The sequence below is a fragment of the Anguilla rostrata genome, chromosome 8 (genome assembly GCF_018555375.3).
Source record: "Anguilla rostrata isolate EN2019 chromosome 8, ASM1855537v3, whole genome shotgun sequence".
In the NCBI taxonomy this organism is placed as follows: domain Eukaryota; kingdom Metazoa; phylum Chordata; class Actinopteri; order Anguilliformes; family Anguillidae; genus Anguilla; species Anguilla rostrata.
This window is the reverse complement of record NC_057940.1, coordinates 1,864,400-1,887,754: the sequence shown is the minus strand read 5'-3', so window position 1 is coordinate 1,887,754 and position 23,355 is coordinate 1,864,400. Positions and strand designations below refer to the sequence as shown.

Here is a 23,355-nt window from a genome sequence, read left to right as displayed (position 1 = left end):
GCTCGGGTTTGATTCGATTCCATCTCACTTGTAATATATGAAAGCAGTAGCCAAAAAAAACAAAAAAAGAAGGTTTTAGCTCCTTGAAGAGCAGGGTTTAAAAAAAAAAAAAAAAAAAGTTTTTTCAAAGTTCTAAGTCAGTGTTCTGGAACTCGGTTACCAGTAGCGATTGTTACATCAGCGTTAGAATGTTCAGTCAAGATCATTCTGATCCCGTATCTGTGACCTTGCACTGTAAGGCGTTGATAAGGCACAGCCTGGCGTGCTGTTATCTGTGTGGCAGCAGAGTAAATATGGGCGTCTGAGTTCGCGTGTCGCACACTGTTTGCTTCTTTTTGGTTTGTTTCTGGCTGATTACTTAACTGGCCACTTCCTGAAACATCACTGCTCACAAATAAACCGTGCATTGTGGTGGGGAAAAAAGTTTCTGACTTTCTGGTGATCAAAATCACAGTTCCTTTGAAAGAATAAAGGGAGAGAGAAAATTATCTATAAAAATATATTATTCATCTAAGATCCTCCAAAAATGGAGAACAAAACAAGCTATGTCTTTTCAGTTGTTTGTTTCTGTGCTATTTACCCTGTTTGTCATAATGGGACACTCTGGAAATGGAATTGATTTTTTTGTCTTGTATTCATTGCTTTTTTGTGAGACTGCATCGACCACCTCTGGTCGCTGGACTGAATTAGTGCAGGGGAAGAAGGATAATGATGTACAATACGAGTAAATCTTAGCAAAAGCAGTTACCGAAGCTCAGTCGATAAACTTTCCAGGATTTATACGCAAGTTAAGAGGAGTAAATTGCAATGTAACGGAAGTGCTAAAACACTGAAAGAAGTATTGAGATCTAAGAGGTGCAGACACAGACACACGCTGTGTCTTCAGTCTGTGGGTGGTCACAACTGCTGCTAGACATAGACTGGAATAATAAAACAAATACGCATTCAATTTGTACTGATAGGCAGGCTCCTTGGACACAGGCACAACAGAAGTAACACACACACACATTTAATTTTATTTTTTTCTTATTTTATGTATTTCTTTTTTTTATCCATTTCTCCTTTTGGATGCTTTATTGAAACAATGCCCTCTGCTGATAGCTATGGTATCTGGGTTATGTGTTGCTCTTATGATAGCCCTTATGGAAAATAAGTATACTTTGATATAGTTCCCAGCAGTGTAGCCAACTTTTTAAAAAAACATATAGCAATATTTGAATGTGGAAATAATTTGTTACAGGACAAGGAAAAAAACATATTTCCAATGGCATTTGCCACCTCGCTTGACCGCGGTGTAACTTCAGCTCATTAACTGGGAGGCCGTGCGTCAAAGCCAATCAGATGGTGGGTCGCGTTATGAAGAACTGGGTACCAGTCCGGGCGGGAGGGAGGCACCCTCGCGCCCCGGCAGGTCGTTGTCACCACGGCTTCGGATGACGCCATTACACCCCGCGGGGAGGATTCAGTTCTGTCTCATTTGCAATCTGAACGGTTTAAACCCTCTTCCGTCGCCTAGGTAACTCCGATTACCGGCCCAATCAAGGGTTTTCCCATTCTGTCTCCGGGCCGACTGCGCGCCGAGCAAAATAGTTCATGACCACGCTGTGGTGATGAGCCATAGCTACTGCCAGGCGGTTCTTGTGTTTGTTAGCGGTCCGCTAGGGCGCTAACGAAACCGCAAGCCAGCAGGTGGCGAGTCGCGGTGGGCGTTTTCCGCTTTTCTTATTTCAGTTTCGAAATAAGGAAGTGAAAAAAAGCTATTAGCGGCGTTACTCAGCCTCCGCGAACAGTTTCGTCTCGGAGGGAAAGCTCATACCGACAGCCTTTGTCCACGCGCGGAAATTACTGCGAGACAGAAAGCTTTAATATAAGACTGATTGTTGCCTGACAGCAAGCCCGAATGCAGCATCCGTTGCCCATAAATATTTTAATTTCTTTTTTGTGTGTGTGCGCGCGCGGAGAGGCTGATTTGATTCAGCCAGCAGGTGACCCAGCATCTAGACGGGGTGCAGTTTCATTGAGAGATCGCTTTGCGGTTTCTGAAGAACTGTGTCTCTGTCGACGTGGGATCCATTTAATCGATATAATGACGCAATCGAGTAGAGCAGAGCATTCTCAACCTGTAGTGGCACGCAATAAAATGAACGTCCTTTGCGGTTTCTGTCAGCCAGCTGTTACGAGTTTGTTAATATTTTTTGGCCCTTACTATTGTTATTTTAAGCTACTCTGGAGTGTAAAGGCGATGTCATATTGGAGGAACAATATGGGATGAGTTGTCTTGCAATGCGATGAGGGATTCTCAGGTTTAAATAGGGATCTGGGTTTAATTGAAATCTATTCTTCATGAGTCTGTGCTGTTACACGGATTTCTCCTCTGTTCCGATATTAATGAAATAGATCAAAGAGAAGGGATTCACGTCAGCCTCTGGAAACAGGCAAACCAACCTTTCACAACAACAAAGTTCCTTTCTTTGTCATCAACGATGAAAGTAATAGAAGGAAGTGCAGTGGATGTAAGTGTTTGGTGTGTAGTGAACCCTTTTTTTACCATTTGAAAAGTTATATGAAAAGAAATATAATGATTTATGAAGGACAATGGCACTTGTTTTTAAAAAAATACCTCACAAGTTTGAGTAATCTAGATGAAATACTAGTGTGCTGGAAGGCTTTGAAGATGGACAGAAAAGTAATGGAAATCATAATGTTCTGGCTTCCTCACTCAACTCAGTCACACACGTCTGTTTTTAAAGGGACAGCTGAACTCTTACTGATGTCTAATTCGTGATTTAAAAAAAAAATATAGACATAGACACCATAGACGTTCGATTGGAAAAACCATTGAATGAACATGCTTTTAACACACCATATGTGTTTTAACACATCTGTTGTTGGTCACTGGAATGTTGTTTCCCAAGGTTTAAGGTGTGTTCTGGGTCACCTGACATGACTTCGGAGTCAAAAAAAATAGTAAGCGTCCACAAAAGGTTGTGCTTCTTTACTGCAATTTCCCCAGTGTTAAATCAACTCTAGCAGTGTTCATACAGTATGTATGCATTGGGGACGTAGCATACTTTTAGTTCCAATATAGTATACAATCAGTGATAACATTACACTGAGCATGCTACTGTGTAGGATGTTTTCATTGCTGTTCTTAAGCATTACTAATTTGCTTTCAGTCCAGGCTGAACAACTGTAGTCTCATTAAAAAAAAATAATAGCCTGCTTATGTACAAGTGAAGTCTGAGATTAAATTCTTTAAGGGTGCCTACCTGCAGTACATCTTTCTGGTAATTATGGCTGTGTAATGTCCTTGTTTTCATTAAGATCTGAGACAATACTGTGTAATAGGAAAAATAATGTTTTAAGAAGGTTTCTGCATGTCTTTATTAAGTTGACAAAATATGATGGAGTGTTCCCCCCCCTCCCCTTCCCCATTTTTGGCAGAGGGGTAATAGGTCCCAGCTCTCCGGGGGCCTCCGATGCCTCCCACCCCCGCCCCCCTCCCCCTCCATTTTAATTGTGTCAGATATTGCACTGTCTTTGTGAAGCTCTTAGTCTCATATTGCTCACGCCTCTTATTGCAGTTTAAATTACTGGAGGCAATAAGGCAGTTTGGGGTGGGGGGCGGTGAGGGGGAGGGGGGTTACATTTGAACAGATTGAATGCTGAAGCGTTTGGTATCCAAAATTAAATTAATGCGAGTGAGACTAAAACAATATCTAATTAAAACCAATTTGAAAAATGACTTGAAAATTGGTTTTGACATCAGCATTTTACTGGCTGTCATAAATATTACTGGATGTCGGGATGTTTTTAACGAACACAAACACATAAAGAGACAGGCTGGGAAATGGAAAAGGCCTCTTTCATTCACACGGGCGTTGATGGTTTAGTTTTTTTTTTGTACCTTTTGTTCTCGTCAACAATCCATTTTCATTATGACAAAGCATCATTGTTTGATGCATTTTTGTCATTTACAAAAGCCGTGCATGTTGTAATATATATTTTCATCTTATGGTTTTTTTTATAATTCGATCAGTAATCTGATTCATATCCGTGTTGCTGTTGTTGTCAGAAATTGGGTTGTGTCGAGAGTGAAGGATTGTGGGTAATCTTTGCGTTGCTCGGTCTCGAATGTGCACAGGAAATGATCTCGGAATGCGCGGAAAGTTCCATGCTTCGTATCTGCAAACACAGACTGTTCCCTTGTCAATGTTGAAAAATGATCTGTGTTTGAAACAAGGCTATTTTGTTTTCCTTCTAGGCCTCTATTGCATTAAGCTAACATAAAGCAAGAATGAGGTAATATAAGTTCCTGTGACAAATGGAACTCTCATTTCTTGAATAAGAATAGTAGTCACCAGTGTGTGTGTGTGTATTTCTTTCAGACCACGAAAAATGATTATTTTGCCATGATTGCTTGCGGCACGTTTTATATCATTATATAAACACACACACATACAGACAAGCACAGACCCACGCACACGCACACACACAAGCACGTACACATGCACACACACAAGCACGTACACATGCACACATGCACAATCACAGCCCAGTCTCTTGTACAATTTTGGTCTACAAAATGGAGACATTCTGTGGTATATGTGGTGTTGCTTTTGCGGGAATGTGTCCTGTGTTCAGTCCAAAATCATCAAATCAAGTTTGAGGCAAAGTAATATTCATTTAAAAAAAACCCACACAAGCCCATCCATCCATCCATTATCTATACCTGCTTATTCTTGCCATTGCACCCTAAAGCAAAGCACAGAACCTGGGGGCGGGTTCTGTGACAGACTGTGGTATTGGCCTGTGTTGCTCTTTGTCACTGTGATGGCTCTGGACGGTTCTGTGATGGCTGTGACGGCTCTGTGATTGCTCTGTGATGTCTTGTGACGGCTCTGTGATGTCTTTATCGGTCTCTGTGACGGGCTCTGTGACAGGCTCTTATTGGCTCTGTGACTGGCTCTGTGACAGGCTCTTATTGGTCTCTGTGATGGGCTCTGTGACGGGCTCTGTGATTGGCTCTGTGATGGTCTTTGTGACGGGCTCTGTGATTGGCTCTTTTATCGGTCTCTGTGACGGGCTCTGTGATTGGCTCTGTGTCTGGCTCTGTGACAGGCTCTTATTGGTCTCTGTGAAGGGCTCTGTGATTGGCTCTTTTATCAGTCTCTGTGACGGGCTCTGTGATTGGCTCTTTTATTGGTCTCTGTGACAGGCTCTTATTGGTCTCTGTGATTGGCTCTTATTGGTCTCTGTGATGGGCTCTGTGATTGGCTCTTTTATCGGTCTCTGTTACGGGCTCTGTGATTGGCCCTTTTATCGGTCTCTGTGACGGGCTCTGTGACGGGCTCTGTGATTGGCTCTTTTATCGGTCTCTGTGACTGGCTCTGTGATTGGCTCTGTGACGGGCTCTTATTGGTCTCTGTGATTGGCTCTTATTGGTCTCTGTGATGGGCTCTGTGATGGGCTCTGTGATTGGCTCTGTGACTGGCTCTGTGACGGGCTCTGTGATTGGCTCATCACTCCGTTCGGCTGTGCGAGGGAGATGGGATGTGACGGAGCCATTAAGACGTGCCCCATTGTTGTGATCACAGAAGAGACAGCTGTGAATCCTCTCCTGGCCTGAGCAAGCGCTGGGGGGCGGGGGGGGCCTCAATACAATTACACCCCCCCCCCCCCCCCGAAAGGTCCATGCATAATTATATGGAATAGTGCATAAATTGTCAAGTGTAAAGAATTATTCTGATAGATTAAAATACTAATTACATGGGCTAGTGCAGAATTTAGAGAACATTTAGGGTTCGCCTCTTAAAAGGCTCTCCGTGTATCCTTTATCTGATTAATACCTCGACAAAGGACCATTTTAGCCCCACCCCCTCCCCTGTGATGCGTTCACATTATTCATATTTTTCATAATAATTTCCATAGTTTTTAAATGATTTCGAGCGTGAATTATGAGGGTCATCGTTACCCTATTTGGCTCTTTATTCAATTTATATCCTAATAATAATAAGAAGAAAAGCCAGTCATTACACATCATTTATTTAAGCCTGCCAGCACTTCTTCAAAAAAAAAAGAAAAGGCTAAGATATAATAAAATTAATAAATTAGTGCAAGGATGGGGAAGTTATAAAATATTTCTTTCTTGCTCAGAATAAGACTGTTTTCCCACGCACACTGCATTGCTTACTGGGGGTTATGTGGTGTCATTTCTGCCACCAGATCTCTCATTGCTTATTGGTCAGGAATTCACTTTGATAAAGGGGATGAATATTCACAAGGGAAACTTAGTGTTGCACAGACTGACACAGCGTACACATGATATGCCTCAAACTGCAGCCGGATTAGATTTGGATGTGTAACTGTGTGGTTCTGTAATAACAAAATGAAACGATGCTATAAGCTATAAGCACTTAATAAATGTTTAATAACTGCATTAATATGCATAGGGTCAGGTGTGTTGGCCAGCTGTATTAGCTCATAGCTTAGGCCAGTAGTTGTGTCAGATTGTCACATTGCTTCACTTTCACAGAAATGCAAATGTAACTTTTGTTATACAAGTTTAATCTGACTGCTTGCCACATTGTAAAGAAAAAAAAAGGTTTGTTATGAGTCAAATGTAAGAAAATTTTGTTTGAATCTGGGCCGAAGTTAAGTACGAATATTGATTGAATCAAGGGCAAAGTTAAGGACAAGTGTTCATTGAATCCTGATCAAAGTGAGGGACAAATATCGATTGAATTCCATCTCAAGTTAAGGACAGATATTGATTGAATTCTGTCTCAAGTTAAGAACAGATATTGATTGAATTCCATCTCAAGTTAAGGACAGATATTGATTGAATTCCATCTCAAGTTAAGGACAGATATTGATCGAATTCTGTCTCAAGTCAAGGACAGATATTGATCGAATTCTGTCTCAAGTTAAGAACAGATATTGATTGAATTCCATCTCAAGTTAAGGACAGATATCGATTGAATTCTGTCTCAAGTCAAGGACAGATATCGATTGAATTCTGTCTCAAGTCAAGGACAGATATCGATTGAATTCTGTCTCAAGTCAAGGACAGATATTGATTGAATTCTGTCTCAAGTCAAGGACAGATATTGATTGAATTCTGTCTCAAGTCAAGGACAGATATTGATTGAATTCTGTCTCAAGTCAAGGACAGATATTGATTGAATTCTGTCTCAAGTCAAGGACAGATATTGATCGAACCCAGGCCTCGGTTTAGACAGGGCTCCCGACCATCTCTCGGTGCGCTGTTAAGATGTGCTGTGATCCCACAACCTCCTGCTTTCTCTTCACAGATCAGCAGAAGAACAAGCTGGAGAAGGAGACGGGCATCAGGATCCTGGAGGCTGGAGTCACTGAGGTAAGCAGGAGAAGCCAGCTCCTCCCCTTCTGAAAGCTACCAATCATAACCTCATGGTACTACAAGAACAACAACGATAATAATAATAATAATAATAATAATAATAATAATAATAATAATATATGCCAAACAATTTTTATGGGATCAATCTAAAATTGCAGACTTTGTTTTTCATCGCAGAGGTAAGCAAGTTAATTATGGGAACGCTGAAACTGAACCTGGGCAGAATGATGGATGTAGCCTGAATCCAGACATTATTTGCGTCAGCCCAGTAAAATAATGTGTTAAATCAACTCTTACAGAGAGCGCATTGTGGTCCCGGCTGGGTCTCGTGTGCTCTGTTGGAGTTGAGTTGAGATGGGTTACTGTGAGGTTTCCTGTTTTGGGGTGTATCGGTAACGGTTTTAATCGTATGAGGAACGCTGAACCGGGTCATTTAAGGCCATGGGGGACTGCTCGCGCTCAGACGCGCCGCACCATGTGACGCAGAGCGCCGTTACCGCGGTGATCAGACCGCGTTCGTCCTGGAGCGCCGCCGCCGCTCGCTCTCCCGTGCGCCGTTTTTTTTGTTTTTTTGTCCCCCGTAAAAATTAAAACGCTTTGAATTTTGCCTGGAAAATTCTATTTCAGATAGTGTGGGGCTGAATGAATTGAGGAGGTAAAGGAAGAAAGGAGTGTAATTAGGGAGGACGGCTTCGCCCCGCCATTTTAGGCTGATTGTGCAGCATCGCTGAGGGTTCGGCCTGGAGACAGTTTGGTCCGAAAAGATCAGAGTTCTCTCTAATTGCCTGTGTGGTCCGGTAGGTAGCTGCCTTCTGGAATGCAAATCAGTGCCTTTCCCCGAGTCTCGCTGATTATTATGGGGTTTAATGTTCCACTATTTAGCCCCGCCTCAACTGCTTCTGAAACGAGGAAATTAATTTCTTTTGTGCTAGCAACGGCAACTTATAATACGTTACCACATTTTTTTTTTACATTGACTGACAGTTAATGAGTTATTGCCATGATTTATAAAAGGAGAGAAGGAAAATAAAACATCTGTATATTTAAATATTTAAAGCCTCTTAAAAAAAGAAGAAGAAGAATGAACCGACAGGCATTCCCATACAGAAGGGTCAATCGAAGATAATGGTCGACACTGTTCATGGTATGTTTCCGGGCCTTCCCTCTGGGCGTTAGTGGCGCCGCTGGTGATGGTGATGCTCAGGGCAGGGGGCTGTGATTGGACAGCACTGTCGTTTAAAGGTTTGGGAGCAGGCCTTGTTAACTGGGAGGTTGCGGGTTTAACTCCAGGTGGGACACTGCTGTTGTGCCCTTAAGCAAGAGTGGTTGACCTGAACTGCTGCAGCTGTGTAAGTTAATAGTGCTCAGAAATATTATTGGTGTTAAATCAACTCTAGCGGAGTTTATATGAGTCCGAAAGGGACCCTGTGCTCTGTTGGAATTAAATGTACTCAATCAGAGTTGATTTTACACCAAACAGTTTTGCCGTGCGTGTAAAAATGTAACTGTGTTTAGTGGTTAAAGTGGACAGGATGCTGATCAGGAATAGTTTTCATTTAGAGCAGGGGTGTCAAACTCTATTTCTGCGAGGTGGGGGGGTCTGCCTTTTGTGTTAATCACAATCTCAGTCACACGCAGTTGCATTTGAAAGTATTGTTTATGCGTTGTTAATACATTCATGACATGTTTTTTTTTTTTTTTTGTCGTGTTAACTAAGGCATTAGTTAATGTTAGCAGACACAACCTTATTGTGAAGTTCTGTCAATATATAGGTCATGTATTATACCTGTGATATAAACTACTGTACTGTCATTTATGGAGCACCCCCTGCCCCCCACCCAAGAGTCCTGTTTGAAATGGCTGCTATAAAACCATCGCTGTGGCTCAAAGAAACTGCACTTATTAAAGTTTCAGCGCAGCTTTACCTCAGGTACCCTGTGGAAAGAAAGAAATAAATAAAGTAAAATAAAAACACGCCGTAGCAGGTGGGTTCTGTTTCTAAATGCGTTTCTTTCAGCACGAGTGGCTTTTACGTCCCCCTTGTAGAAAAAGCGAGCGGACATTTTGAATTGCGTTAGCGTGAATCATTACCTTTTATGGCGCCGGCGTTGTTTTCTCACTTCAATCTGGTTTCGCAGCGTGAGGACTCCATCTTATTCTGCTTTCTGAACGTAGCAGCTTCACCGTTTCTGCTTAAATTATGGCTTTACATTTGAGAAAGGGAGGGAGGGAGGGAGAGAGGGAGAGACTGAGAGCTGCAGTAGATTGCAAATAAACGGTTATTTGGAGAACTGCAGTCGGAATCCACGTTCGCTTGCGGACACGACTTGGAACACCATCTGCATGTCGAGGTAGAGTGATTTGTGGAGTTCAATGGCCCATGTGTAGCCATGTGTTTCCTGTAGCTTCTTGTATGAAGAGGCGTTCATCATGAATCCGTTTCTCAAGCTATGCAAGCTACGCTAAGTTCCCCTTATCCTGGAAAAAGAGTCATTTCCTCTCGTCCAGGTGGCACTGAAAGCTTCCCTGCACCTGTCATTCAGGAAGTGCGGACTGAGGCTGACGCCATGCAGTAGGAAGTATGGCGCCTGTTACGACCTGGTCTAGGGCCAGACTGTAACCGGGTGAATGATTGTGACAGGGCAAACCAACCAATAACTGTGGTCCCCAACTGCCTATCCTAGTCTAACAGAAAGCTGGCTCATCCACTAAGGACACTGGGCACAGGGAGGCTTTGAAGGCTGAGTCCGAATGGTGTACCCCCAACGCAGAGTTAAAACCCAGAGTGCCTTCAAAAATAATGCAGCAAAAATAACAAAGCAAAATAACAAAGTTATTCACACACACACACACACCTACTCACACACACACACACACTCACACACACACACACACACACACACACACACACACACACACACACACACACACACACACACACACACACACACACACTCACACACAGAATGCTGCGGACTCCATGTGCAGTAAAGGTCGTGGGGGATCTCATGCTGTGATTCTCCTCACCAGCTTAGAACACCAGACAGAAGCAACAGAATGCAGAAATATACAATTATACAAATATATATGTACCGATATACTATTATACAAATATATATGTACAGACATACAATATACAAATATTTGTGTACAGATATACAATATACAAATATATGTACAGATATACAAATATATATGTACAGATATACAAATGAATGTGTAGATATTCAAATATATGATTTTAGTCAGAGCACCTTTTTTAGTCAGTGCAATTTGTCCCGTCATTGTGCATTAAAAAAAAATCATAATAAAATATTCACATTGTTGAAGAGTATCATTTCATGAGCTGTATGTGGCTGATAAGACGTGAATATTTCACAGGGTGATCAGCCATATCTCAGTTTTTCCCCTTCTTCTGCCCATATGTAATGCAATCGGTCTTAATCAGGAGGACATCGCTGTTTAGCAAGCAATCAGCATCCTCTCGCTCTCTTCAGGCGTACCAGCGGAGGGCTGCTCCGCTGCCTATCTGATCACACGCGGTCGGGAGTGTGTTTAACGGTGTTTAACGGTGATTGCTCAGGATTTCTCTCTGGGGCGGCTGGCCAGCTCCCGTCACCTGAAGTATTATCATTTTTAAAAAGGCGCTTTCCCCGAGAGAGAGAGAGAGAGAGAGAGAGAGGGAGACCGATTCGGAGTTTATTCAACACATGGATGGAGCGACATTTTTTTTCTTTCTTTCTTTCTTGACCTTGGCAGCTTTTATCGGTTCATTAGTGGTGAAAAGATTGCACTGTTTCTATGGGGATACACATTTTTTTTATCTGTTTCCAAAAACAGAACAACACGTGTGTGTGTTTTCCCACAGCAGAAATAAAGTCGTATCTCCTAGCGGCAGATTCGGAACTCGAATGGGCTTGATAATTTTATCAGTTTGAGGCGATCTGATTCGGTTGAATACAAGGGGGGGCGCTTTTGTACCGAACGTTCATACGAAACTATTGCTCGAGTCGACAGACTCGTATTCAGCAAACTAGCGTGGGAAGATGCGCTGTACTCACAGGTACCCGTAGCAATTCAATGTGTCGATCTGAATGGTTGACGCACGTCTGAAGCAAATGGAGGACTGTTTCAGCGTGAAATCTGTGGGATGAGTCTTTCACAGCTGAGCAAATCGAACTCAACATGCAGACATAACCGCTCTACGGCCCTGGTTATTTTCGTTGTGGGAGAGAAACTGGGAGGTACCATGTTTCACATATATCTGTAGCTTGATGTTTGGGTTTTTATCCTTTATAAATATATGTATATTTAGCCTATATAAATAAATATCATAAATGATTTTTTTTTTCCGTCCCTGGATAGTAGAAATCCAAAGCTTTCTACTCCCATGAACAAACAGTCCTTGTCAAAAATGGTGTGCTGGTAATTATCCGGGCTGAACGTGGAGACCAGTGCGAAATCCTCTGGTGTGAGAACGTCAGTTCCACAGGAAGCCACCGTAATTGAGCGATGACAGTCTTAATGGCTCAGGCCCCTCTGGAGCTCCGTGCGAAAGTTCTAATATCCAAGCTGATTGGCTCCACCATTAGTCCTGCTTCCTCTGGAGGCTGCCCAAGACAGTGGAACTCAACTGGGAACGAAGATCCTTAATTATAAAGCTCCTGTAATAACGTGACCTTTTGACTGCACACTTTGATAACAGTTGTTGTAGTTTTGCTAGCGCACTTTCTTTGTAGTACAGCACATAGCCTGTGACAGGACGTTTGGTACAGTGGACCAAATGGATAAACCTTAAAATAATGGTAAAAATAAATAAAATGAATTTATATCTTTAAAAAAATTTAATCCAAATTAGAATCTAAATTAAATCAAATGACGTGGCATTCCACATGGAAATCTAATACTCGTTTAATATTAAATGTATCGTTTAATATTTATGATTAAGAATGTCTGAGAGGTGCTGCTGATTGGATGTTTTCTGTTGCTGAGGGTGGCTGTTGCCGAGGATGGCTGTTGCCGAGGGTCGCTGTTGTCGAGGGTGGTTGTTGCCAAGGATGGCTGTTGCCGAGGCCAGCTGTTGCCGAGGGTGGCTCTTGCAGAGAATGGCTTCTGTCCAAACATGCCCAGTCGATTCTCCCCAAAAATAAGAGCTACTGGAAAAAAGAACAATGCGATGATGTGTTGGCACTGTTTATTCTCCTGAATTAATATGTAAATAAATTAACGAATAAACCCATCTGACCAACAGAAGTAGGTTTATACCCTAGCAAGCAAGGCGAAGCGCTGTCATTATATAAGTTTATACAAAAAAGTTTGGTCGAGACGCATTTAAATAATGTAATAGAATTCTGATAAAAGACTGTCATACAAAATAAACAATTGTCAATCAAAATAAATATTTCATGAGTATTTCTAATGAAATACTTACATTATGAAAAAATGCGTGTCAAATTAACAAAAATCGTGGGTTTATTTATACGCGCGGTATGACGGCATTGTTGTTTTTACAGCGTGGGGGTTTCATGTCCGGTGTAGGTGGCAGGGAGGCTGGTGGCTCCCCGAGCGTTAGGCTTATTTACCGTGAGGACCGCGAGCTGTGGGGGGGGGGAATTGGTGGGCGCCTTCCCGCCGGGGTCACAGCTGGACGCGGCGGGCGTGTCTAAATGTCAGCGCTGACGCGGCCCCGCGCTGCGGCCTTTCGGGCCGACGCGGCGTTTCAGAAAACCCGCTAAAATGTCCGCGAGCTGGACCCTCGCGCGGCGCGGGAGGGAAAGATTATCCCGCTTTATCAACCCCCCGGGGTTTAACACAGAACTGGCACTGCTGAAGAAGAGGAAATCCTGGCAACATCTGGCAACCCTGTGACTTCAAAGAAGGGAAACCTGCAGCACACTGGCATACCCGTGACGAAACAGCAGAAGAGGAAACCCTGACACACTGGGAAACCCGTGACGAAGGAGAAGGGAAACCGGAAACATTGCACCCTGTGACTTCGAAATGAACTGGCAACACCGCAACCCTTGACTGAAAGAAGAAGAAACCCTGACAACTTCTGGCAACCCTGTGACTGAACGGAAGAAGAGGAAACCATGGCAACACCTGGCAACCCTGTGACTGAACGGAAGAAGAGGAAACCCTGGCAACCCGAGCGGAAGAGAACGCTCTGGAATGTCAGAGGCGGCAATTTTTACCGTTAACTCTCTCTTCCTCGCCCCCCTCCCTCGTAAAATTAATATAAATATTTGTCCTCACAACTCCCTAATTGCGCAAGATTACAACGCTGCTGGGCTTCTAATTAATCTCCTTGAAAGATTAATAACAGGGTTTTTAAAAATTATTATTTATGCACTGTTGTGCTGTTTTCAAAGAAATAAAGAAATGTGATTTCTGGAGTGATTGAAAAGAAATGGCTCATCCGTAACTTTATACTTCACATTGAAGAGATGATCCATTAATTAAATTTTATATATATATATATATATAAATAATACATGTAAAACACGAGGGAGTGTTTATATGATTCTTCTGCAGAATATAAAAATAAAAGTATTTTTTCCACAGCTAAATTGGATTTTTAGCTCACCAAACAGGACTTATGTTACTTTGTTTCAGAACATAAATATCACTTTGATCCTTCAGTTAAATTAAATCTGATTCAGCTGAGATGTTTTAAGCGTATTAAACATTCTCTGCATAAATGAAATAAATGGATCCACTTTTTATGAAGTTCCTAATGTTTACATTGTGTAACAACGTGGTAATAACATTGTTATAACAGTGTTATAACCTGTAAACGCGAGGCATGTGAACGTTTTAGAGCAATATAGTTATGTCACGTAAATATATTTTATATCGCAAAAATGTATTTTAGCATTTGAATTTTTAATTTAGATTTTTTTTTTAAATGTACATTAATTGACATCTAAGTGTAATGATTGCGTTTATATGTATTTAATGTTAAACCAGCTAACATTAGAAATAAAATTAGAAATAAAATCCAAGCAGGTCAGCTGGCGGTTTTTGCTAAATTGTTAGCACTGTATAAAAACGCATACGTGCCCGGTGGTTAAGCAGTGTCTGCCTCTGCAGCTACAGTGTAATTGCATAGGTGTTATGGCACTTAACATAAAGTGGGATCAAATTGGCAGATGTGACTGTAAGGGGGGTGGGGGGGTGGGGGGACATGGGGGGGGGGGGGGGGAGTTTAAGTGACAGCGGAGATGCGTGACAGATTGCTAATATGGGGAGATAATGAGGGATGAACATCGGCAGCTGGAGAGGAGAGGAATCCGTTTTTATAAACGTGCGTACGAGCACTAGTCTGACTCCATTTAACACATGGGGGAGATTCTCTTCTCTTCAGAGTCCCCGTTCACTTCTAACGGCCACTTCTGCCGGGTCCTCTGTAAGGTAAAGTCTCCATCAGTCCCTCTGTTCTCAGTGTAACCTGGATTAGACTGTGTGCCTGTGCACATGAGGTTTCTCCAGCCATCAGCAAGCGATTTGCAGCTGAAATTACATTAGAAATTAAATATAGCTTTGCTGGGTGACGTGAACTGTGTGTTTGTCATTTGTGAAGGATTTTGTGAATGATTTCAGAAAGCAAATGGGGGGTGGGGCGGGGCAGGGTGGGGGGGGGGGTGTTGTTGACCCACATTAATTATCTATGAAACCCCAACCTTTAGGCCAACAAGAGCACTATGAAAAGGGGAAACAGGGTCATCCTGAATCTTGTTACTCTACTCTCTGATTCTAGAACACACCAACCGGCACTTTCTTCTCTCTACTACTGTTTCTAATTTCTTTACTCTACTCATACCTTGCCTCTTGACCTCTGGCATTTCCAGTGTTTGTCCGAAGGCCGGTAATGTAATGGTCCACTGTGGAGGTGACAATCACACCAAGGCTTCTACACCTCATAAACACATTAGAGCAGTCTGGACTAGGGTACCTTTGCCCCGCGGTTCTCTCCGAGTCCTGCAGGTCTGTGTGCTGGACTCAGTCCTTCCCCAATCCCAGCTTCCACCACTAAACTCCCAAACAGACATTCCTGCTGCGAACACGTTTTCCTTTTATGGTTTTATTTTATTTACCTCTTTTTTCACTAGTTTTTTTTTGCGTGTGTGTATTTTAGGGTATATTAACCTCTGCCCGCCTCCGTCTCTTCTGAGAGCTGGCCGGGCGGTAAATCGGGGAGAGGAGGCGGCGCGATCAATCAGGCAAACTCGGGGCAGTAACGTCCGCCGAGCGCTCAGCAACGCGCCAGATTAAACCCATCGCTCTCCGATATGAAAGCCGTCCGTCACGCGCTTCGACGCGCGGCCCTGCGTCCCAGGCCCGTTAATTACGGGGGTCTGAACTCGGGGCCAAATGCTGAGTTGAAACGAGCTGAGGTGGGCGTGACTTTAGGCGAGGTGGGCGTGTTTTTATGACGGCCTGCCCTCCTCTGCCCCTCTGTGTTTTGGGGACACGCAAGGGGAAGAGCCTGTTTTAACCCTTCAAGGTGTGAGGTCACAAATATGTGACTAGAATGTTCTTAACTTGAACATTCCGTTGCTGATGGCACAGTCACTACTGGTAACTGAAAGCTCGAGTTCTAGAACACTGACTTAGAATGTTGGCAAAAAGAAAACAAAACATTCCAAAAAACCTCTTCAAACGGCTAACCAGGCCTCTGCATCTGAAAGGTACTGCATCTCAGGCCTTCAGGTGTTTTTTCAAAGGGGGCTCTGACAGCGCTCCCTGTTTGTGCAAGAGGGAGCTGAACATCGGCTCGCAGGAAGACTTTGTTCTGGTGAGTGTTAGACTGAGAGTGGAGGTGAGTCTGCATCAGCGAAGCTGTTCTTGCTAAAGCCCGGAGGCAGGACAGTGTTCCTCTCCGTACCGTCTACTCTGTGAGAGAGGGACTGGGAGACCAGGGTCTGCTTAGAAAGCCCAGGGTCTGGTTAGAAAGCCATCTACTCTGCATTAGAGAAGGACTGGGAGACCAGGGTCTGCTTAGAAAGCCGTCTACTCTGTGTTAGAGAAGGACTAGGAGACCAGGGTCTGCTTAGAAAGCATCTACTCTGTGTTAGAGAAGGAGTGGGAGACCAGGGTCTGCTTAGAAAGCTCTTTGCTATATGGGAAGTGAATACTTAAAGACTGGAATGAAATGTGCTTTTGAGGAAAGGAATCTCAAACTCGTATAACTTAATGCCTGAAGGAAGACCTCGAGCCAACAGAAAGTGAACAGAAAACCTAGGAATTTGAATGACTGTGAATTGACTGCCTTTTCCAATCATCAAGCGTTGTCAACGTCCGACCATTATCCCCCAAGTTTACGCTTTTATTCCCCGCCACAAATAGCCGGGCTGGTATCTGAGTACGTCAGGGCTGGGTGAAACGTTATGATCATACACCTCCTTACTAATGTGACTACTATGAAGACCATAAAGACTGATCCATCTATCAGTCTGACTTTCTATATCTGTATGGGATGTAGGCAATATTATTATTCAGGCTATTATGCACTTCAGATTGCAAATGCCAGCGCTGCTCATGTAGCCTGTGTGGGTTCTGAGTAGGTCTGAGCTTAATGAGATGTTGTGATCATAGATCTCCCTGCTTGTCTTCCATAATATTAATATTGTTGTTAAATGTGTCTTTTGATTTGATGTGCAGAAAATGCTGTGACACAGGCATTGAAGCTCTGTCTGTGAAGCAGTCTGTTTGTCTTTGGTCCGGTGTGCCAGTCTTTGGTCTGTTGGGCCCATCTTCCTCAGTGTAGCCCGAGCCCTGTCGTATCTTTGGGAGATAAGAACGGGCCTTCGAAACAGACCTCATTTACACCCCTCTCCGGTTTATAGCACCATTTTAAACTCAGGGCAGTGTCTGTGACACCAGCTGCTTCCGTTTTACAATGTAGTCATTTGGAAAATACTTCCACTCAAAGCCACTTATCACAGTAGACAAACCACCACTAGTGCTAGAGAGAGAGGTACAATCAGTTCAGTGCTGTGGTTGAGTTGCCAACCAAAAATAAAATAAAGCAAAACATTTTTTTTTAGCCCTGCGATGAACTGGTGAACTGTCTAGTGTGTATTCCTGCCTCTTATCCAGTGCATGCTGGAATAGGCTCCAGCACCTCCCTGCAACCCTGACCAGGAATAAGCGGGTCTAGATAATGGATGGATGGATGGAAAACGTTTTTTAAAGGCCTACAGAGGCTGCTGAGTGGCTCATTCGGTTAAGGCATCGCAATGTGTTGCATCCCGCGGACTGTGCCTTTTCCAGCAGTGGCCTGTACCTCCATTAGGTAAAGAGTACTGGAGGGTTCAGTCGGTTAGGGGTTCGCGTTTCATTGCTCTCTAGCGAACCCTTGCTGACGGGTGAACAGAAGCTGGCTGGTGACACATCCCCTGTTTAGGAGGAGAATCGTGGAATGGCTACACTCCCCCAAAATCAGCTCTAGGGTGCATGAACATGGCTCTGTGTTTGCAGATGCTTTGACATTCCAAATTAGGGTGGAAATTGAATATGTACAGCCCCACATTTGAAAAAAAAAAAAACCTCTAAAAAAGTTGGTTCCCCCATTACGGTGTGTTTGTACATTTACAGCTGTTTGTTTTAGCGTTGGCAGGGTTAGACATGAGGTAGGCTCATCAGAGACTAATACCTGCTGGCTTTCTGTGGTTTTACGCTGTATTTGTTTCAGGTTTTGAATGCTGATTGAAATGACAGTTGAGAGAAGAGAGAGCGAAAGAGAGAGAGAGAGTAGATAGTCATGCCCATTACTGTGTGCCCAGTGCGGGTTATAGGCCAGCCTGGATCAATGTTAAATCTTCACGTCAATCTCAGGTTTCTTTGCCTGAGTGAATTTTTGGAAGTGATCTATTTATGTATCTCACAATGATCTGAAAATAAAGCATGACAGGGAGGATATCCGTTTGCTTATCCAGGCTGGCATTTAGTCCATCAAAAACATGCACATTCGATTTTATTTGTCCAATACTATAGAGACTGTTAAAAACATTTACATGAATGGTTTAACTGTTGTCGAACCTAGGTCGTGATCGTCTCAGGTTCGTGAGCCTCGCCGAGAGCACCTGTCTAGTCTGCATATAACATTTCAAGAAGGTCGTGAAGGCATATGAAATGGTGGGTTGGCCAAAGTAAGAACCACTGCACTAGAGTAATAACATCATTTGAGAAGCTATTCCAAAGGTTCAATTCGCTACTTCTTTTTTTTGTTGTTGTTGTTTGTTTCCCCTTTCTTCACCTGAAGCGCTGAATGTTTTCCTATATCATATAGTGCACATGCAGGAGTCTGTCGTGATGGTTTTACGAGGCTTCAGCAAAAAATATGTTAGAAGTCTATATCTTGGCTCTTGGCCGTACCGTACCATAGTTTAGAGGCGGCGTTTTCTGTCGGTCAGTGCTCACCTTGCGTGGAAAGGGCCGTTATTTTTCCTACCCCGCCTGAGCTCGCCTGCCACCTCCAGCTGTCACGTGCATAAACAATGGGCGGGAGGCGGGAGTAGAGCCGATGAATAGAAAAGATTCTGAAGAGCCTTCCTAAAACTCGTCATGATGTCATCTGCATTTGACAACATCTCTCCGCTCCTCTCTCCCCCTACATTCCTTAATCCAGTCTTCCCTTGTTTGGTGCAGCTGTTACCTACCGTGAAAACAAACATGTTTTCCTAATAACGAATGAACATTATTTGTAGAGCTTTTGATGGGATAGCATACCTACTAGCCTACATCCTAAAGAAAGCGCATAATAATATGCGTTTGATTTATTCGTTGCTTAACGGATCTCCAGATTTTGCCGACTGTTGTACAGGACATTGTGTACCAATGTCAGTTATTGACGTGGATGCATAAGGCGCGTTTCATATCGATATGCAGGTGATGTTAACATTCAGAGAAAATGGTTTAGAATACAAAATGTATGGTTGAATAGGTTGGGAATTGCTATTAAAAATAATCTTCCTGCCTGTAGGCTATTTCTAGTTTTAACTGCCTTTTGATGTAATGAGGACAACAGCTAAAGAAAACGAAGGATGGAAGAAATCAAGATTTGAAGGGTGTTTCACATTCGTTTATCCGTCTTTACTATTCCCTCCAGTCTGCTTTCAAGCTCGCGGGTTTTCTGTAAGCAGTTCCCATTCTTTTCACTCTACACGCTGGCAGCAGAGAAAGAAAAACGACGAAAAAATTGTAATTCACACACACAAAAAAAAAAAAAAACTGAAGAGAGAAACCCCAAGCAGCTTTACAAATGAGTGACAAAACCAGCGTCCATTCACACTCCCCTCTTCAGCACGAGTTTATTAACAGCCGGCCTCCCCTCGGTTATTGCTGTCGGCAACATGTGGGGGCATCACTATAGCAACCAGTGGATGTGACATGTGGTTCAGACAGGGACTCTGCTGGGGCTGCCGGATAAAAGGAGGAGCTCAGACCTCTATGTAGTCGTGAGAGAGGGAAAAAATCCAGCTCTCCGTGTCACTGGCACATGAATGTTCGAGGGACTCGCTTGGCGCGCTGCGCGTCTCTCTCTCTCTCTCTCTCTCTCTCTCTCTGCCTCTCGCGCTCTCTCTCTCTCTTTTGCTAGAAGACCAGCCTGGGAAAACGGGGCGCGCGCACCATTTTTTCCTCTTCCTCCGGTTGATGGCTTCGCGAATGGGAGGACCGACGGGCAGCCTTCGTTACCACCGAATTAGCCGAGAGGACTGTTTTAACTTTTTTTGTTTGTTTAAAGGAAAGACCTCCGATATAGCTGAGATGTTACGAGCGCTTTTGCAGCGGCAGCCGATATTGCTTTGCCCGCGGTACGTGGTCGTGACTGGAATAGCCTGGATAGCTTTCGGAATTTCGCAACGGATAAAAAAAACCTCCCTGCTCACAATGGATTTAGGTAAATATGTTTCAATGTCCAGTTTAATTTCCGTGCGTTATTTGTGCGGCTGTGGCTTTAAGGGATGCCGAGCATCTAGGAGATTACCGGACCTTGGACACAGATGCGCTCTCTCAAAATTCTCACCATAAAATAGGATTAGACTGCACTGTGATCGTTTAGTCCCCACCTGAAGTGCTTGCGCTCTTTAGCCTAATTAATAATGGTATGAACTGTAATGTTGCATGTAATGCAGTTAGCACTCTTTTCGTAGATGTTGGATATTTCATGTGACCCCCCCCCCCCCCCCAGGAAGCCCTCCTGGAGTGCAATCCAGCGCTCTTGTTTGTGACTCGTGAACAGATTTGTTTACTTTGGACGCGTTTAATGCCTGTAAATGTGACTGTTAAAATTCGTATAGCAGGCAGAAACAGAGTGGAAGATTTCTGTTGGGTTACATTTGTTAGATAATTGATATAATCGATTCGGCTGTGGACATAATACCAATTAGCGATATTGTGCATATCTCTGTATTTTAAATTATTTGTGCCTTTGTAAAGTAATCCGCCTCTCAATGCTTTTTTGCTATGGAAAATGCGATTGAGAACAAGTTCTCCACATGCGTATGAGAGATGCTGCTCGGTCTGAAGTTTGTATTTGAAAGGGTTTTTTTTTTTGGTAGCGGATCAACGGCACACTGAGTCGTTGGCTGCCTATTATTTCGTGATCGCATCATTTGACTGAAGGATTGTTTGCAAGGTAGCCTACTAAGTGTAATTTAAAAACAAACAAAAAAAAGGTTGAGTGAGTGTGTTTCAAGTGCTAAATTTTACAATAGTATGCTGTGCAATTCTTAAAACATGTAATTATTATTATTATTATTATTATTATTATTATTAGCAGTAGTAGTAGCCTAGTAGTAGTAGTTCCCTATGCGAACACTTTTTAATACTGCTTATTTTCACCAAATTTATGGTCCTGGAAGATACTTTATATTCGGTTACAGGCCTTCCAAGCATTATAATAGGTGCCATACCTTAATATTGGTATTGTGATGTTTTATTATATTTGAATAAATATCGTATACCACTATCATTGAAAAGAGAATAAAAATGTGGGTTTCGCGTAATGATTTAAAGTAATTTTATTTCCAGTATCCATTTAAGTGCAGTGTGATTGAAGACTAGATTAAATAGGCTACTACAAAAATGAAAATACACGGTCGTCACTCTCTCAGTTGAATATTATGCCTGTCTGTTCCTGCATAATTACAAACAGTGACCGGGGAAGCATTCCTTTATTTTTTCAACAATACCATTCAGCAAAGGATATTTTAGTATTTAACTAAAATGTATGTATGGCTAAAGTCCATTGTTAATATCGGTTTTAAAACTATCCGTTCTTGTGCATACAAATTGCAAGATAGTTTCTATTGACAGATATGTCATTGCCATGTTTTTATTTTTATTTTTGATAATCTGAACCACCCTTTACCGCTTAGATGAGTTCTGTTTTGGCATAAATAACCCACATGTTTAAATTCATGATATGCCTACGTTTTTACGACATAAAGATAATGTGTATGTCTGCCCGACTGGTATCCACTAATTCATCACCGTCTGGATGCAGCTCGAGACTGAAGGCTCTGCCATTTGTAAAGGTCCGTTAAGATTTAAGAGCTGAAAATCGGTTAGTGTATCTATGGATACTTGAGTGTGCACGTGCGTGTGGCGGTTTTTTTATATACACATTATAAATAAGGGGGTCGTGCAGGGAACGCGTTGTGATGCTTGTGGTCTGAAGATAGACAGTCATCCTGCGAGTAAATGACAAGGCCGCGTTCCTTCTGACCTTTGGTAATAATTTGACTGAGGCAGAGGTATAGAGATCCGTATGTCCACACTTTTTTCATTGTGTGGATTTCGCTAATTCCTGCTGCCCTCTCCGTGAGAGACTACGTGCCACCCGACCCCGCTCCACCCCACCCCTCTGCCTCGATTCATTTCCAACATTAGAAAATAAACAAACAACGCCCAGAACCTTAAGCCTGATTTTCTTTTCTTCTAATAACAAACTGCCTTTCTGTCTTAGAAGACGAGTCGGTTGTGGCATGCTTTCATTTCGTTTGTGCGCTCTCTGTGATGCTTATAAACAGTGAATACAATTAAAATAAAAACGGATTATGTCCTGCTCTCAGGTACGAGTGGATTAATCTGTTCATTAAGCTTATGCATTTCATTTAATTTATGCATCAAGTCATTTTTTGTATTTCTCTAGACTGGAAAAAAATGCATTGGGAAACATCGGGAATGTATTTGGGAGTAATATCATTTAGAATTTGCTTTTCGCATTTCACTAAAAACCAAGCTGTAATTTAACATGGATGATAATTTAGTGTAATTGAGAAAAATATGCTTTTAAACATCTTTCATTTGTGTATGTTTTTCGGTTGGAAATAGGAATGGATAAGACATTTAAAGGAAATCATTTCAAAATCCAAATATATTCCTCTTAAGATGAACTCTGGGCATTCTTAAAACATTTAGAAGAGAGTTTATGAATATTTAATACATATAGTTTATGTATTCTCTTACAAAAATACTGTAAATGAAAGCATTTTAAAATGGTGCTTGAGGTAATTTTTCTCAGTTGCTCAATATTCTTATATTATGTAGGCTATACTTAGTCACCTCTGATAAGGGCATAAACAGTATTAATAAATAATAAATGGCAGTTTTTATTAACATAAATATCTAGTTGCTTCTGCTGTACGGTGGAGGAATTGCCTTTGGTTGTTTTGTTATTGCTGCTTTTAAGTGCAAAGATTTAAAAAAAGAGCTGGGTTGTATGGCGACTGGATTGTGTTTGTGCCTTTTTGAGGGTTCTTTGAGGAGAAGCCGTGTGCGATGTCGAATTTGACTACACGCAGCGTAAATTTGCAAGTACAATTTCTTCCGGACAGATGGATAATAGACGTCTAGAATAAAAGGGACTTCTCCACTTGATCTGTGAGACAATACTTTTTGTTTGACTTTTTTTTTTTTATTGTTGCTGCTGCTAAGATGACTGAAAAGGACATTGTGTTTATAAA

At 42.5% G+C, this 23,355-nt stretch overlaps 1 protein-coding gene across 2 annotated transcripts in view; it reads left to right on the top strand.

Annotated features, from left to right (window-relative positions):
* Window positions 1-23,355, top strand: part of LOC135260509 (receptor-type tyrosine-protein phosphatase N2-like) — a 135,603-nt gene that overhangs the window by 71,563 nt on the left and 40,685 nt on the right. For both annotated transcript variants that reach the window (XM_064345774.1, XM_064345773.1), the window contains exon 12: window positions 7,314-7,378. In XM_064345774.1, coding sequence (XP_064201844.1) covers window positions 7,314-7,378 — 65 coding nt within the window. The remainder of the gene's footprint in view (window positions 1-7,313; window positions 7,379-23,355) is intronic.